At 66.3% G+C, this 17,376-nt stretch overlaps 1 protein-coding gene across 21 annotated transcripts in view; it reads right to left on the bottom strand.

The window, feature by feature from the left end:
• TNS1 (tensin 1) overlaps positions 1–17,376 on the bottom strand; it is a 54,339-nt gene that overhangs the window by 15,599 nt on the left and 21,364 nt on the right. For 19 of the 21 annotated variants that reach the window (XM_083840571.1, XM_083840576.1, XM_083840560.1 and 16 more), the window contains 13 exons: positions 16,527–16,576; positions 16,135–16,306; positions 15,850–15,900; positions 15,236–15,358; positions 14,969–15,033; positions 14,776–14,859; positions 14,549–14,661; positions 13,998–14,058; positions 12,756–12,831; positions 12,528–12,657; positions 12,157–12,222; positions 11,662–11,823; positions 2,336–4,030 (listed from right to left, as the gene is read on the bottom strand). In XM_083840571.1, coding sequence (XP_083696697.1) covers positions 2,336–4,030; positions 11,662–11,823; positions 12,157–12,222; positions 12,528–12,657; positions 12,756–12,831; positions 13,998–14,058; positions 14,549–14,661; positions 14,776–14,859; positions 14,969–15,033; positions 15,236–15,358; positions 15,850–15,900; positions 16,135–16,306; positions 16,527–16,576 — 2,848 coding nt within the window. The remainder of the gene's footprint in view (positions 1–2,335; positions 4,031–11,661; positions 11,824–12,156; positions 12,223–12,527; positions 12,658–12,755; positions 12,832–13,997; positions 14,059–14,548; positions 14,662–14,775; positions 14,860–14,968; positions 15,034–15,235; positions 15,359–15,849; positions 15,901–16,134; positions 16,307–16,526; positions 16,577–17,376) is intronic. The other 2 variants (XM_083840572.1, XM_083840573.1) reach the window with 1 other exon arrangement.

Raw genomic sequence — 17,376 nt, 5'->3', positions numbered from 1 at the left:
ATCGCCACCTCCATCCTCGTGCTCTCCCCACCTTGGGTGGGTGCAAACCAGCCGGCCACCGAGCGGGTCCCCAGCACGTATCACCCAGGGGACGCTCAGCTGCTCCTGGCCCTTCCTCCCCAAGGGGAGAGCCTTGGCCAGAGGGGCAAAGCTCAGGGGGGTTGGAGAGAGCATCTGGACCCTTCACAGCAAGGAAACCCCGCCAGAGGTGTGCCAGGCCTTAATGAGACACAAAGCCATGGGAATGGGGGTGTGAACCCAGGGCCAGGGCCTCCCCAATCCACCAGAGGAGGCGGAGGGGGGCCCTGAGCATCGTCCTCCCTCCATCCCACGTCCATGCAACACACGGAGCACTCGGCATGCGGGGAAGGAGGGTGAGAGGGAAGGGAGAAGGGAGCAGGAAAGAGGGAAGAGAAGGAAGAAGGGAGGAGAAGGAAGGAGGAAGAAGGGAGGAGGAGGAAGGCATGAGGAGAGGGAAGGAGGGAGGTGGACTGAACGAACCAGAGGAGGAGAAGGACCGTTGCTGTTTCAGAGGAGGACGGGGGGCTTTGGTGCTCTTGTTGAGGTCCCTGAGCTTGGCGTTGTACTCTGCCAGCGTACCAGGACAGGGTGCAAGGAGGGTGGGGGGTCACAGGGGACAGACACAGCCCCCCACAGGGAGAGGAGAGGGCAGACAGGACAAATGTCACAAGATACAAAAGGGAGACAGAGAGAGAGAAAACAAGAGAAAATTAGTTGGGCTCCAGAAGACAAGCCCGGGGTTGCTCGGGGTCCAAGGGAGCTCAGGCCCCACTTGGAAGTGCTGTCACATCACCCGAAGCGCAGGGACATTGCTTCACCTCGACCCCAGCTCCGCTTAAACCCCCAGGGGGAATAAACGGTGGCTCCCAGCCACACACGGCCTTGTGCAACACCACCGATGCCCTGCCAACGTCCCCCTGGGCACGGCACCAGGCAGGTCCCCCCATCATGAGACGAAGGGATGGCTGCCTTGCTGGGAGGGGACGGGGACTTAGGGATGGCAGGACCTGGCCTTCTCTCCCCACTGGGGACAGAGGGAGTGCAGGACGCTCCTCCTGGCTGCGCCGGGCTGTGCAGGCAGTTTATAGCAGCAGGGAATGCAAACAAACCCGGCCGTGCCCCGCTCCCGTCAGCCGTCCCCTCCAGCTCTGCGCTGCCTTGGGGACACCTCGTTCCTGCCGGAGGTCAGGCCGGCCACCCACCCTGTCCCCGCTGGCACAGACGGACAGGCTCCAAGGGGGGCAGTTGGACGCAGGCTGGGACCGTCCCCGCACGCCGCTCCTGCCTGGGACACCCGGTGGCTGCGGGGTGGGACCGAGCCCAGCACCACATCCAGGACCCTTCCCCGGCCCCAGCACTGGGGGCAGGACTTTCGACAGACACCAAGCAACCGTTTCCCACTCGTTCCAAAGCCTCCTTTGAGGGCTCTCCTTTTTTCCATGCTGTTTTTTTCCCTCCCCGTAGCTGTTCAATGGGTTTGGGGGCGTGCGGGATCTTCTCATTAAAACACTCAGCCCAGAAACACAGCGCGGTTTGGGCATCCCAGTGTCCTTGGGTTTGTTGTCTGCCCTGGCTCCCTGAACACCTCTGTGGGCCTGAACCCCCAAAACAGGGTTCAGGTGGATGCAAACTGCCCCCAACGCCTCCAGCGCCCCCCATCCTGCCCCACGGCGCTGCCCCCCTCCTGGGGCAGCGGTGACTCAGCCCCAGCGCCGGGTGGGTTGGTGCTGTCGGATTTTTCCAGCCGAGCCTCTTCCCCCTCCCTCTAATACCGGGCGAGTTTCTGGACTGAGCGCAGAGCTGGAACGGACGGAGCTGCCAAGCCCCAGCATCACGAGCTGGCCCCGAGCCTGGACACATCCCCGAACCCTTCCCAAATGTCGCTCCGCAATTAAACAACTGCTCACTCAAGCAGCGGGTGGGAGGGCACCCGCGGTGCCGCAGAGCCACGGCAGCTCCTTCCCAGGGAGCTGGGACCCTCCGTGTCCCTGAAAACCCCAAACCGGAGCCTAGGGCGGGCAGGGAGTTGGAGCACAGCCTCTCCTCCGTGGCACAGAGCCATCGCCGTCAGCAAGGTGCTGCTGCCCATTCCTGCCCTGTTGTAGGGTGGGGGGACGCATCATTCCCCCCAGAATGGCGAGCTGCACTGGGTTTCTCCACGAGCAGCGCAGGCTGCCCCTTCCATGGGCTCAGCCTGGGTCTGGCACGGACCAGGAGTCACCGTCCCCCGTCCCTGTCACCACCACGCATGGTGCCACCGCCGAGCTGGACCCCGCGCCACCTTCCACCCCCCCAAGGAATCAAAGCGTCCTACCTGCCACCCTGTGGGCCACCAGGCCCTCCAGATTCAAGGGTTCTTCCGCTGATCTCGACAGGTCTTCGTAACTCTCCAGTCCCTTGGGGGGCATCTGGCTTTGTGCGGGGACGGTGGGGGACGGTGGGGAGGAGACGAGGAGCTGCTGGGACCCCACGGGGCTATACGAGGTGCTGAGCGGGAGGATGCTCGCCGGTGCAACGGCATGGCCGTAACTCCTCGGCTCCGGCACCGGCTGGTAGCTGTAGGGTGTGTAGGTTTCCCGGTACTCGTGCACGATGTAGTCTGGCTCCATCGTGCCTCGTCCCATGGGAGCTAGTGGGCCAGGAGAGTAGGCTTTGGCCAGGGGATCGGAGCCCACGGGGGTGCCGAAGGACCTCGGCTGGGCCACCTGCGGGGCCGGCTGGGCATAGTGACTGGCAAGCGGCTGCGCCGAGAGCGAGGAGAGCAGGGCGGCCGGCTTGTCCGGGCGGGCGGCCGCGGGGACGCTCTGCGACTTGTGGACGGCGGGCGCGAGGTCCAGCATGAGGACGTCGAGCGCTTCGATGGACTGCTCGATCTCCCGGCGGGATGGCGCCCGGGGGAACTCGGGCATGCTGTGGCTGTGCGGGGGCACCGGCTGCAGCGGGCTGGGCTGGGGGCTGCAGCTGGACAGGCTGGGGCTGTGGCTCTCCAAGCCGCCGTCCTGCAGCCGGGAAGGTGGCCGGCTGCCGCCTTGCTGCTGCCAGGAATTCAAGCCCCGCTGCACGGCCTCCCGGCTGCTGGTGCTGCGAGCAGGGGCTTGTGGCAGCGCCGGGTTCGCTTCGTATTTGGCCGTCCCGACGGCCGGGAAGGACTGCGAGCGGTGGGCGCCAGGAAGGTCATAGCCGTACACGTAGGTCTGGGGCGCCGGGGGCTGCAGCCAGCCTGGGGAGGCCGTGGCTGGTGGCCGCTGCGGGTAGGCGGCCAGGTGCTCCTGCGCAGATGCCGAGGGCCGCAAGTGAGCCAGCGGGTCACGGAGGTGGTGGCCCACCAGGGCGTTCTGGTTGCCGTAGGGGTAGGTGCCGTTGGAGAGCGGCTCGGCCTCGTAGAGCCCCTCCTTGAGCATCTTCTCAGCCCCGTTGTAGCTCGCCGGCCCGTTGGGCAGGGAGGAGAGGCTGCCCACCCGCGGTGCCTCGTGGTACCCGGTCTCGCTGGCGGTGGTGGTGCCGTCCAAGGAGGACAGTGTGCCCAGGCTGCCCACGCTGTGCCCGTCCTGGTTGGGCAGCTCGTCGTCCAAGATATCCGTCTCCCGCTCGGCCACCAGCGGCACGGCACCGCCGTTGACGTGCACCTGGGCCGGCACCACGTGGCGACCCGGCACGGCGGGCGCGCGCGCGGGCACGGGGCCGGGCACGTGGTTGTGCATGGGCGCCGCGCTCTCCAAGCCGAAGCCGACGAGGAGACGGTCCAGCTCCCGCTTCTCCTCGGGGCTCAGCACCGTGTGGCCGCCGGGCGCCCCGGGCGCCCCCGGCTCATCCGTCCGGTCGGTCTTGGTGGAGGCGGTGGAGTTGCCCGAGTCGCTGCTCACCGACAGCGTGTGCTCGACGTGGTTGGGAGTTGCCGAAAGAGGGAGGCGGGCGGCGTTGACGGCGCCGGTGCTGCCGTGCAGGGAGTCTTTCTTCTTCACTTTAGCGTAGAGGCTCCCGTCCAGGGGCCCTTGCGTGTGCCCAACCTCTGCAAGGGGAGAAACGAACACGAGACCCCAGATCAATGGCTGGCTCGCTGCACGGAGCTAATGGGTCCCATTAGCCGGTGGTTTCGATCTCTTCCGTGCCGCCGTAAGGCATAGCTACCAGCATCGCCGTCTCCTCTGCACCCTCCGCAATCCCGCAGGCGCCACCATGCACAGACACCGGGGCCGGACCCCCTCCCCGTGCCCCCGCGGCTGCACGGCCCTGGCTCCGCGCGCCGTCCTTCCCTGCCCCGCAAGCACCACATGCTCCGCCGACATCCAGCAAACACCCCCCCGGGGCCGTGCAAAGTCCGTGCAGTTCTCCTCCTGGGCCCGTCGATGGGGAGGGTCAGGGCTGCCGGTACCGTGGGCTGTTGCCTAACCGCTGCCCCATGGCTCTGCGGGGCTCAGCCTGCACCCAAAGGGCCACAGGGCATCGGGGGGAGAGCGGGGGCTGTGGCAGTGCGCACACACAAGCCTTAGGAGACAGGGGGAGGCAGTGGGGATCTGGCCTCACGGTTCTCTGTGCCTCCAGCTGGATGGCTGTTCTCGGCCCAGGGATGGAGGGCAGTTGAACCAAGCACCCACCTTTCCCCTTCCCATGTGCTCCAACCTCCCACTCCCCTCCCAGGCGATGCACGGACCCAGACAGCCACCCATCCTTGACATTTTCTTCCCTGGCTACAGAAAGGCTCCCACCCTTTCTGGTCTTTCAGGGTGGGTGGATCTGCTCCGGACCTTCTCTCACGGCCGGACACTTCCCCAGAGCTCCCACACATGCAGCATTTCTGCCCAGCCCTGAGCACACGGCGTCTCCTCCCTGGGGAGGCACCAGACACCCCACAGCTCGAAGCACCATCACCCAACAACCCCACCGCGACATCCCGCAGCCAGCTCCGCAGGGCACACATCCTGCTCCGAGCTCCCCAGCTCCCACAGCCACCAGTTTCAACCTTTAAAGCTTCCCAAAGGGGTTGCCCAGCTTTCGGGGACGCAGCGAGGACCCCAGGAGCCCAGCCACCAGGGTGGCATTGAGGACAGCCCCCCCCCTCGCCGTGCCCGTTCCCCCCCCAGCAGCACGCACGGCACCGGCTGGGCTGCAGACTCTTGTTTTTCCAGCTCCCCGCCGAGGTTTCCTGGAAGGGGCTGCGAGCAGCGTTAAACACTTTCTTTTGGAGGAAAAAATGACTCTTCTCTGGCCGGGGGCCAGGCGGCTGACTCAGGAGCGGAAGACGGCCCTAATGCGATAGTGTGAAATCAGAGCGCTCCTATCTGTGAGCAAAACACTTCCGAAAGCGAGCCCCCGAGCCGGGGTGCGGGGACAGCTTACCGGGTCCCTGCCTGCCCACGGGGACACCCTCACCCCCCGCCGCGACCCCTCCTCGCCATAAATACCGCCCGGCACACGACCTACCGAGCCGGCCTGTTCCCGCCCCGGAAAGAGCCCCCTTGATGCCGATTTTCCGCTCCCGGCTCCCTGCTGGCAGCCCAGGGAGCCCTGGTCTCGAAGATGCCCCAGGGCAGCAGGGACAGCGGGGTCTCCTCCGGGCACCCAGCGTGGAGGGATGAGGACGTGTCCGCGACTTCTGCCGGAGGCTCGGCGCTCCTCGGTGCGCCCAGTGTAGCCAGGAACCGGCAGCGGTCGAGTCGGCCACCCCTCCCGTAGCAGGGAAAGGGGGAAGAGAGGGAGGGAATCCCTTCCAGGGGAGGGAGAAAGGAAAAAGCAGCGTGTCCAGGGGCCGCGTCAACGCCGGAGAGGCTGAGACATCGGCTGGAGTCAGGACATCGCCCAGCCCTCCCGTCTGATGGCAGCAGCGGGTGCTGGCCAGTCCCGGGAAATAGGGCAAGAGCCGAGGGGGGCTGGGATAAATAGGGCAAGGGAATGGAAAGGAAAAGGGAATAAATAAATATAAATGAAAGCACGTGGCTCCGAGGGAAAAAATAGATGAGAAAGGCTTTAATTAGGCTGTAGGCTGGGAACCGCCCCACGGCTGGGCGAAACGTCTCGAAAGCGGGGTCAGCATGGGGCACAGCTCATGGCGGGGCGACAGAGCTCCGAGCGCCCGGTCCCACCCGCCCTGGACCCTCCAGTTAAATCGGGACACGGGGATTTGGTGACCCCCAAGAGCAGCACCAAGCGAGGAAGGGGCCTTTGGTCAGGCCCCCTCCGGTCCCCCGTTCTGTTCTGCCCCATACGTGCCTGCGCACCCCGTCCTTATCCCCACGCATCCCCTGGGCTCTGATGACAAGAGGTGACTGCCTGCTGCCCCCTGCCACCTCCCCACGCCACCCCGGGCCACGCTGTGACAGCTGCCTGTCACTCGTCACCTGAGAAGTTGAGCAAACTCCCCCAGAAAGCAACAAGGGAAGGGGTACGGGCTGCCTCAGGCAGTGCAGATGTCCCCAAAACAGCGGGACGCCAGGTCCCCGTTTGCAACGTGGTTGCAGCTCCCCGCAAGGTCAGGCTCCGTCCCTGAAGGTCAGCGCAGCTCCAGCCTGGCAGGGCCAGGTTTGCCCAGCCTCAGCCCCTGCTGCAGCTCCGGGAGAGCCTGGGGGAGCCGCCGAGCCCGGCCCTGTGACCCCGCTCGCCTCCCCGGCACAGCGATGCTCTGCCCTCTCCCTCCCCGTCACCCTGCAGCTCAGACCAGGAGAAAACCCCAAACCCGGTCTACAACAAGTGGCAAGAGGGTGGGGGCTCAGCCCGGTGGGTGGAAGAAGGACCCCCCCGTTCCCAAATCCCTCACGCCCAGCGGGGTGCACCTCGCAGCACCGTGCGCCGGCGCAAATCCTGCCCGGGGCTCCGCGCTCGTGTAGAGGATGAGGCTGGGGCACCACCGCGTCTCCCCTGGTCCAGCAGCATCCCACCTGCTGCCTCTGCCTCCAGGCAGGTCCGCGGGGTCTCAGGACCCTCCGTAGGATGGAGGAGCCAGGCTGAGTCCCACGGGAAGAGCTCAGCACCCCCCCCTCCCCAGCTCTGGTTTCACCGTGTGCCCAGATAAGATGGCAAGAAGTAATCCCAGCCCCTGAGCCAGGGGTCACCGCGGCCATAAATCCCCCCCCCCCGCCCCAGCCCTCCACCCCCAGCCCGTCCGGCTCAAAGAAAAGCAGAGTCAGGACTTACCAAAGGGCACAGGGAAGAAAAGATCCCGGGCGAAGAGAAGGAGCGGGCGGCAAAATCCCTTTCCTTCGCTCCTTCCAGCACCAGAGCCTTCCAGGGGAGCTGGCACGGCGGCAGCTCGAGCGGCGTCCGCAGCCGGCTCCGTGCGTCCGTCCAGGACAGGAGCCGACGGCTGGGGCTGGCTTTGGCTGGCGTTTGTCCCTTTGGCTTTGCTTTCCCTCTATGCAGAGCTATTCCCTTCCCAGCGCCGCGTCCCCGGGGCCAACTTCGGGGCACCCCGAGCGCAAGGGGGGGACCGGAGGGGGGCTCAGCCCCAGGAGCTGGACGCAGCGGTGGGGAGCGAGGGGGGGACGGAGGAGAGGAGGCAGAGGGATGGGACGGAGGAGGCTGGAGGCGAGGACGGAGGAGGCTGGAGGCGAGGAGGTGTCGGATCCCTCCCCTCCGCCCAGACCACACCGGGGAGAGGCAGCGGGGAGGTGGCTGGGGGCTGCCGGCACCGAGCCCCAGCCCCGGTTAACCCGGCAAGGGGCGAGATGCCTCTGAGGGAGGGCAGGGAGGGCAGGGAGGACAGCCGCCTGACGGACAGACGGCTTCTAGTTATGAATATTAACTACTTCCTCCACCACGGGCAGCGCTGCAGCGCGTTAACCATTTCCTAGGCACCACGGACGGACGGACGGACGGACGGACAGCCTCCCCGAAAGCGAGACGGACGGCCTGGCCACCCCCCAACCAGGCACAGAGCATCACCCCGCTGGAGGAGACCCCAGCCCCTTGGGGACCCCCCAGCCTGAGCCCCCCAGCCCTGCCCAGCTCCCACGCCATGTCACACCTGTCCCCAGGAAGCTAGGACACGTTTTGGGTGGGAGGGGGGTGTCCTTTCAGGCCCCCCAGGATGCTTTGAAGAGGCAGAGGGGGGACTGCAGACCCAGAAGTCTTGCTGGAGTCCTGAGTTTCTCCATCACAACTAAACGCCCAGCTCAAGAGGAGCAGAAACCCCTGGCGGCGAAGCCCCTGACCCCTTCCCGTGGCCACGCCATCTGCCAAACCCGACCCAGTTTTGCAAATCCCCTCCCCAGCCCTCGCCGCCGCACACGACCCCTGCCCCAAGCCGTGCCAGCCTGCACGGCACGCAGGGGACAGCGCTGCTTCAGGGACACGTATGGCACCCCGGTCCCTGCACCCCACAAAAACCCATGCCGGAAAGACCCTGCCAATTCGCTAGCCCAGGTGGTGGTGGCCGGCACTCGAACACGGCGGGGTCCTGTCTGGGAGCCGGGTGGGACAGAAACCCTCTTCCCCCTCACTTCTCCAGCTCGATCCAAAACGCAAGGCTCTCTCCACTCCATTCCCCCCAAAATGAACATTTCCCACGTTCTCGTTTCCAGCCAGGCCCCCGACTCAGAGCCCCGTGTCCTCCAAACAGTGGCACGCACCAAGCTGGCATCCTTGCAAACCTTGTTTTGCTCGCTTCACACCTTTTTATTTTTTTCCCCCGGGTCCCACAGCTCTGGGCACCCATGGGAGGGCAGGCCAAGGACCCCAAACACGCACACCTGCCCCAGCAGGTTTTGACTTTAAGGACTCCTTAAAGGAGAAAGAGAAGGGGCTGAGCTTCCAGTGCCTGCCAGGCACCCAGCCCGCATCCCTGGTGTGAGCCCTGCTGGCCCGGAGCCCCGCAGTCCCCGCTTCTCCACCCCAAAATATCAGGTCAGAGGACAGTCCCTGCCTCGCAAGCAGCTGCCGGCTCGCATGCCCAGCCCAAACATCCAGCCGAGCCCGCGGATGCTCCAGCATTTCCCCCCATGGGGAATAACCCGAAGGAAGGAGGACAGCCTCCCCACGGACCCAGCTCCAGCCTAGCCGGGTCCCCGCTGACCCAGGAGCAGGGTGCGAGCCCTGTGTGCCCCCCAAAAACCCACCCGCCGAGCCCTTACCTCGCGGCGGTCGGAGCGCAGGGCGGCGGAGATGGGCGGGCTGGGGAGGGGGAAGCGGATTCCTTCGGCTTTAGTCAGCTGGCGAAGGCGAGAGCAGAGCCAGCGGCTCCCCTCCCCGCAGAGCCCGGCCAGGGGACGGAGCCAGCCGCGGGGGGAGCGCCGCAGCCCGGCAGCTCCACGATGGCTTTAACAGCCCCGGCCTGGCCCATTTGGCTCCCCGCCTCCGCACGCCCCGGCTCGCCCGCTCCTCCGCGCTCCCCGTCCGTCCTGGTGGCCCCCCCGGAGGCAGGATCCGGCCCCGCCGTGGGAGATGTTCCCCATGGGGGTGCCCAGCAAGACGCCCGCCCCGCCGCAGCGGGGACAAACCCGTGGCAGTGACCCCCTCTGGGGACGTGGAGACCCACGGAAAGGTGCAGCACTGGTGTCCGCCACCCTGTTCCCAGCACGGGACGGGGAGACGAGGCAGGAGGAGGAGGGCACCGGCATAACCCCAGGAGGTTTCGCAGCCAGGGCTGACCTGGGGAGCTGGTGCCCCCCGTCCGTGCCCCCCCAGACATCCCATCCCCTCCATCCCGGCCAAAGGGTACACCAGGAGGGGAGCGCAAGCGCGTGAGCGCGGCCGAGCCCGGCGCCAGCAGCATTACTCAGGTGGGGATTTAGCAAGTCCCCTGCAGATGTTGGGCTTGGCCCAGCCTCGGCAGCCCCGGTCCCGGCCTCGGCACAAAGCGGGGCCGGGCAGGGCTGGCCCGCAGCGGGGCCGGGGCTGGTACGGAGGAGGGAGGCAGGGGAAGGATGGACAACGGGTGCAGCGGGGCGAGTGGGTCCAAGGGGCTGTGGTTACGGGGAGCTGCTGGGTTGGAGACACATGCGTGGCCTTTTGGCACCACCTCGCACTGCCCCAGGGTTGTCCCGAGCCTGGTGTCCCCCCACTCTGTGCCACCGCCATTACGTATCCAGCTTTGCCCACCTGCCCCAAAACTTCCTCGGCAGCAACCCTCCAGCAAGCTGCAAAAGCGGCAGCGCTGCTACAGCTTGGCCCCGCCAGGAGAAGCAACGAATCCTTCATCCACCTTGGACCGGATCATGTGAACCCCAAAAACAGCCGCGGGGAAGACCCACCGCAGCAGTGACTGCTGCCAGGACGCTGGTGGGAACTCGTCACGGAGCAAGCACCAACCCCACAGCCCCGCTGAGGAGGACGAAGGAGGGCAGGCGGAGCCACCAGCCGCTAGTGCCACGCGGGGACAGATGACGTGTGGCAGGATGGGGACGGGGGGTGTCCCGGCACACCCCGCTTTCACAGACTCCCACGGGGCAGCCCGGGCCAGGCGGGCAGCAGGGACCTGGAGAAGGCCAGCAGGGGGGTTCGCAGAGCAGCCCGTGCCTGGGTACCCTCCGTGCCAGAAAGCCAGACATGGGGGTTCAAAGCCCCCCTGCCATCCTCCTGCCCCTTGGGGCCCGTCCCCCCCCCCCCCATCCCACCCAGCTCAGCACCCCCTCGGTGCCCAGCCTGGTCCCCAAGCAGAGCCACGGCGAGGGTGGCGGGTGCAGGGGCCGGCGGAGACGCGGCGCGGGGCGGGGGAACCCACCGGTTCGCGGGTGATCCCGACTTCCCTGGCTGCCGCCTCCTCCGGGAGCCTTCGCCGGGCGGCGGGGAGCGGCAGTGGCAAAGGAACGGCGCGGCGGCTGATCCCACCCCGGCTCTGGTCCCGTCCCCCCCCCACACCTCGTGCCAGCCTCGGTCCCCCCCCCCCCGCCCCACCGCCGCCGCCGCTCGCTCGCGCCTGGTGTGCCAAAAATGCCGGCGTGCGATTCCCTGCCCAAATAAGGCCAGAACAACCATAAACACGGACCCCTTGCACCGCCGCCTCGCACACCGCCGGCCCCGATCCCGGCCCCATGGCGCACGTGGGCCCCGGCCCCCGCGGCCGCCCTGCGGCCGCCCCGCCGGCCTGCCCACCCGCTGGAGCCGCCGAGAGCGAGGGAGGAAGGAAACCGAGCTGGAGAGGGGGGAAAGAGACAGCAAAACCATGCTGGCTCCCAGTTTCCACCCAGACAGGAGGCTCTCCACCAAAAGCCAGCGGGAGGAGGATCGGGGGGGTCTCCCTACTCCATGGAGACCCCACAAGGGGCAGAGCTGTGCGCCCCCACCCCAAAGGCAGCCTGCAGGAGACAGCTGCCAGGACGAGACCCCTGCGGGGACGGGATGGGCGAAGCCACCCAGGCTCCCACCCTGCACAGCCGGTGACCTTCAGGGAAGCCGGGGACCGCAGCTGTCCCTGCCCCGGGGACGTCTGTGCGGATCAGGCCAGGAAAGTTCAGGCATCTGCTCGGCCACAGGTGCTTTGGCCACCGGGACGCAGGCCCGGCACCCTCAATATATATAAAATACAAGCACGCCCTGTCCCTGGCGAGCAGGCGAGGGCAGCCAACATGCAGCAGCCAAGCAGGGGCTCGGGGGCCTTCTCCCAGCTCCAAGCAGACAGTGCGGGGACAGCGAGGCGTCCTCGTCCCCAGCAAGGGGAAACCGAGGCACGGCAACATCCCGGTGGCCCCGGCAGCCGCCCGCGGCCCTGACCTTTCTCCAGGTGCTTGGCAGGCAGCGGCGGCTCGGCCCAGGCTCCCTCGGCGCTGTCCTCGCGCTGGATGTTGAAGTTCTCGTAGGAGTCCCAGCGGATGAGCGGGTCAGAGGTGTTGTAGTCCACGGAGACGCTGGGCCCGTTCTCCAGGTGCTCCATGCCTGGGAGGACGAGGGACGGTCGGTCGGGACGGCATGGGTGGGATGGGGTGAGGGGAAAAGGGGGAGGCACGTGGGGTAAGGCAGGAGCGTCACAGATGGGGCTTTCTCCCGCATTTGGGAGACAATTGGAGGGGCACCCAGGGTATAAATATAGGAACGGGGGCACCAAGAGGGACGGATGGGCTGGGGGGTACATCAGGACGCACAGACAAGGTGTACGTGGCTGGCTGGGGCTTTTGGAGTTGCCTGGGGACAGGCAGACGGACTGAGAGCATGCCTAGGGCTGGGCTTTTTGGGGCAGGGAGCCCTCCTCGCAGGGTGAGCCGGCCGTACCTTGGATCTTCTCGGGGCCGTAGGAGAACACGAACTCCACCTTCCCGTACTCAGGGAAGCGGTCATCTGGCAGGGAGAGAGCAGAGCAAAGGGACCATCCCCATCTGTCCCACCAACCACACACGGACGAGCACCCCAAATGTGCCCAAAGCTGCCCTGGCCAGCTCAGGGGCAGGAGCTGGTAAAGGTTTTCCTTGGGCAACGATGCCCAGATTTGTGATTTATGATGCTGTCACCAGTCAGGACAGGTTGCGCTCCCCATCAGCGGGGTTTCCAGCCATCCCAGCAACGGGAGCAGCCTCAGAGCCGCAGGAGGAGCTGAAAAGTGGCAGAAGGGAGGAGGGAGACGCCGCGGCGGGCAGCGCGGTTACCTCTGAACGCCTCGTCCAGGTCCTCCTTGCCGAAGACGATGTCCAGGTCGTGCACGGCGCACGTGTGGAACTGCACGCGGAAAATCACGTCGCGGGTCGGGCTGCGAAACTTCTTGTGGTAGCACTTGAGCTGCGGGACGAGCAGAGCTCAGGACGAGTCCCCCCGCTACCAGGATCCCCCGGGACACGAGCAGCACCGGGAGGCCGAGCGGGGGACGGGCTCCTTACCAAAATATCGCCCTTCAGCAGCAGCCCGGGCTCGATGGTGATGCAGATGCCCGTCTGGCTGTCCCCTTGCACGTTGCTGCGGAGAGGGACGGCATGTGGACACCAGCGGCGGCGCAGAGACCCCACAGCACCCTGCCTCCTCCTGCCCCTTCCATCCCAGGAGCTGCCCCCCTGCCTCAGTTTCCCCTCCTGCACCCCACAAACACCCCGGGGGGCTGCCTGCGAGCGGTGGCATCAGCGTTTGGCGCTGGGGGAGGCGGGAAGAAGGGGGTTGGATTTCACAGGCGAGATAAACCTGGAGTTTATTACCGGCGTCCCATAAACAGTCTATTAAAAGCCGAAAGGCGAGGCTGGGGTGGCAGTAAATCTCGGCTAATGGGGGCGCTCGGCCGGCAGGGAAGGGAGATCCCGGTTCAGGGGGTGAGGTGGGAACACCCCAAAGGCGAGGGGCTCTGCTCCCCCCTGAGGGGGCCCCCCTGCAGGCTGGGTGTGGGGCCAGGCGCTGGGGGGACCCGCAGTGGGACGTGGGCAGCTGGGGAAATGAGCCCCTTTGCCTTCCCCTGTGCCTGCTTCCTGGGACCCTGGGGCTGGTGGGGTTGGGAATGGGGGCACAGACCCTGCCCCGGGTGGCAGCACTGGGAAATGGTGTGGGGGTAAATAGTGGGGAGGTGAAATTGTGGGGAACTCTTCCTTGGGATGAAGAGGAAGGCCACTGTGGGGGCTCTTCACAGCGATCTTCTCCGCACCCAAGGGATGGCAATGCGGGATGGGGGGCTGGCGCGGTGTCAGCCCTATAGGATTCCTATAGGGAGGGAGAACCAGCGCTGGGAGGGTGCCTTGTGTCACGGCACGTCGGTCTGTAGCCCCACGGGAGCTCTCGGGGCAGGAGGAGCATCCCTCTGGCCAGCGGGAGGAGGAATGCCTCCGTGTGCCTCCGTGTCCCCAGGGAGGGCGAGGTGTCCCCAGCCCCAGGCTCCGCACAGCCCCAGGCTCCCTCTGCTGATGTGCAGAGTCACTACAGCCCCCCCCCCAAGCAACACGGCCCAGGCCAGCCCAGTATGGCCCAGTATAACCAGTTACAGCCTCTAAGAAAACCGGGAGCTTCTTTTTTGTCACCCAAGGAACCGGGGGGAACCAAAAGGGCTAAGCACTGGGACCGCAGGGGACTTGGTCTTGAATGTCCCCATCTCCCCCCAGATGCGAGCCCCCCCCCCCCGCCCCGAGCTGGGCAGGGATAGTTACTAGATCCCCGAGGTGTAGACGGGCTGCATGGCCTGGTAGATCTTCAGGAAGGGCCGGCAACCTGGAAGACATCAGCGGGGGAGAGAAGGCGCGTTGTTAGCCGGCGGGGCGGAGGGGCCAGGGCAGGGCTTAGTCACGGGGTAGAAATCCAAACAGGGATGGAGCCAAGGCAAACAGCCGCTCCCCGCCTCGGCCAGCCCGCACCGGTGGGGCCGCCAGCCGCGGGCAACATCTGGGGCTGCGGTGGGGTGGGCAGAAAGGGATGCTCGGGGCTGGATGGGGCCGGGAAAGGTGGGAGCCCCCGGAGCCCGGCTGGGTGCTGCAGGACCGGTGCGGGGCTGGGGGCTGGAGCCGGATGCACCCCAAGCAAGGCATCCCCTCCCAGAGCCCCGGTGGCACTGCACCTCCCGCCCAAACCCCATTGCTAAACGGGAGGAGGTAAAACCGGAGAGGGAAAGGGTTCAAAAGGCCTGGGAAGTTGTGGGAAACGTCGCCCCTGGAGAACAAGGGGGCTGCACGGGGCCGGGCTGGGGGGAGCTGGGGGCACGTACCGCCTTTGGACTCGAAGTTGGGGATGCCGTGCATGATGACGTGGTGGAGGAAGAGGGGCTTGTTGTTCATCTTGATGCTGCCGGACAGCAGCCCGCTGAAGTAGTGGATGTACCTGCAGGGGGGACGGGCAGGTCGGGGGTCGTGCCACAGCGGGGCAGCGCCCTCGGCCCCCCCCCGCCACAACCACGGGGCAAAACCCGGGCTGTGACCACACGCCAGGACCCACCTCCTCTGGGAGGGCTGTCCCACCGGCACCACCTTGTCCTCGTAGAAGCGCTTCATGGCAAACCTGTCCAGAGCCTGGTCGGCGCTGCGGGGACGAGGGGTAGGTGAGGGGAAATGGGAGGCGGTGGCACCGGCACCGTCCCCGCCTGGGGGGCAGCGGGTCGGGGTGCCCCGGGGCCGGGTACCACTCTCACCTGGCTGAGATGTTGCTGTAGTGCATGTAGGCCGCCACCACCACCCCCAGCCGGCCGCGGTTCCCCTGTGACAGCAAAAAGGGACGTCACGGGGGTGGCGACACCCGTCGGCACCCACACTCCATCCCACATAAACACACGCGACCGTGCTGGCCCCTGCACACCGAGCCACAAACCACGGGCTCCCTGCACCCCTTGGCGTGCTCAGCCCCAGCCCTGCAGCCCCCCCCGTGTCCCTCCCCGCTTTGGGTACGGGCTCCAGCCCACCTTGTTGTGCAGCACCACCACGTTGTGACCCGCTGCGTTGAGCCACGTGTCCATGGCTTTGCAAATGCTGCAGATCTTCTCCAGCGCCGGGGTGTGCAGGTCGGGCCACCCGAAATCCAGCACCTGGGAGAGGAATTGTGGGGGGGGACACAGCCGGGGGTCACATCCACGCCGAGCTGTGCCCCCTCTGCAGTCTCCAGCGGGTGTGTGAAGCCCAGGGCAAGGGCACAGGGTGGGGAAAAGGGACAAACGCCACCGCGGTGCCCTGATGCCTCTCCCAGCCTCTCTGCCATGACCCTGTGTGCGGGGGGGTGCTGGGGGCCCCAGATCTTAGCCCCCCGCAGGGCGCCCAGCTCAGCTGCCCGGGGGTCCCCACGTTCCCAGGGATGGGGACAACGCTTCAGGGGGAAGCAAGGGAGGTCTCCAAGAGGTGCCAGCTCGGGCTGGTGGGGGCAGTCCTGGTGCTCTTCCCCGGGCTTTCCCTCCCCTGCCCCTCCACCAGCTTGCAGGGGGTGGCTGTTCCCCCCCCCAGCAGCTTGCAGCTGATCCCACGGATGGCCCGGCTGCCCTGCCCCAGCCCCCAAAGCCCCCTGCTCCCCGCAGGCATGACCCACCTTGGGGTGAAGCTTGCTGATGTCATGTCTCCGCTCGGACAGATTGAAAAGCTACAGGGAAGAGGAAAGACAGAGTGAGGGAACACCTTCCTCCCCAATAACCCTCCCACATCTTCCTCACCCCCAAAGCCTCCCCAGATTCCCCCAGGAGAGATTTTCCCGGACACATTAACCCCAGTAACGCCTTGCCACGGGGCACTGCAATGGCCAAAAATTCACGTGAGGTCCAAAAGGGACCAGAAAGCTTTGACCCAGCCCCTTTCCCAGGCGGGCAGGGCCCCTCACCACGTAGTTGTCCCCGTGCTTGGACTTCAGCATGTGGGCCACCTCGCGGAGGTTGCTGCGGAAGTTCTGCTCCTCGGCTGCGCTGGGGTAGGAGACGGCGATGATGCGCTCCGTGATGTACACCAGGTCCAGCTCGCAGCTGCTCTCCATCGCCGCCGTCACGCTCATGCTCCTGGGCGAGGGAGGGGACCGCCGTCAGGACGTGGCACCGAGGGGACACGGTGACACTCCCCGCCCGGCACGGCCACTTGGGTTAAGGGGCATGGGCTGGGACAGGTGGGGACGCAGGGGTCGGGCTTCCCGTGGGTTTTTCCCCGCTCCCAGGTGTCGTTGTGTCCCCGCCACCGCAGGACCCATCCCCATGTGGTCCACGAGGCGCACGTGGACTCTACCTGGACGTTTTGCGGCGTGACTGCCCGCTCCTGGGGGATTTCGTGGTGTCCTAAAGAGCCAGAGAGGAAAAGCGAGTTATTGCTGTGGCTCTGGAGTGGCCGAATGTCCCCAGGTGCAATGCCAAGGCTGGCGCATCCATCCCCAGCACGGTGCCCTGTAATGCCCAAAGGTACCGCTGTCACCAAGTCCCATCCTGGGGGCATCCCGGTGGCACCAAGCACCCCATTGCGCTGCCATCCCTGCCACGGACACAGCAAAGAGCAGGGTCACCGGGCACGATGGGGACAGAGCGATGGCACCAGGTGACAGCAGGGGACGGGGCAGGCTTGCAGCCCGCAGGAGGCTCGCGTGGCCAGGCACCGCCGTTTGCTTTGGCCCCGGCTCCACCACGCCGAACGCCGGGAGGAAATGTTTGAGCTCTCAGAGCAGGAAACTTCTATTTATGCATGTTCTCCGGCCTCAAGAATTTCATCTGCAGCCGGTTTGTTGGGCGACTTCGTGACCTCAGCCGAAAAACAAAGCAGGGTTTCCAAAAAAAACCGCTAAGGGAAAACACGCTCACACCTCATTAGTTTTAGTATCTCCCGCTAACAAGCAGGAGTCCTTTAAAGGCTCATCTCACACGGGCAGCACCTCCTGAGCCCCAGGAAGGACCTGAACCCCATCCACAGGAGGATGCAGAGCTGCAGGACGTGCCACCACCCTCCGGGGGGCTGCAGCTCCAGCTCGGGACACGGCAGCGCAGCCTTCACCCACCCTGTGGGGTCCTGGGGCACGACCCAGCCCGGGGCAGGTTTGGCGGCGTGCAACCAACATCACCTCCCGCTGCGGCTCCTGCGTCCCCAGCCG

Source organism: Anser anser (assembly GCF_964211835.1).
Source record: "Anser anser genome assembly, chromosome: 6".
NCBI classification, from domain to species: Eukaryota; Metazoa; Chordata; class Aves; order Anseriformes; family Anatidae; genus Anser; species Anser anser.
The sequence above is the reverse complement of the archived record's forward strand: the minus strand, read 5'-3'. Positions and strand labels throughout refer to the sequence as shown.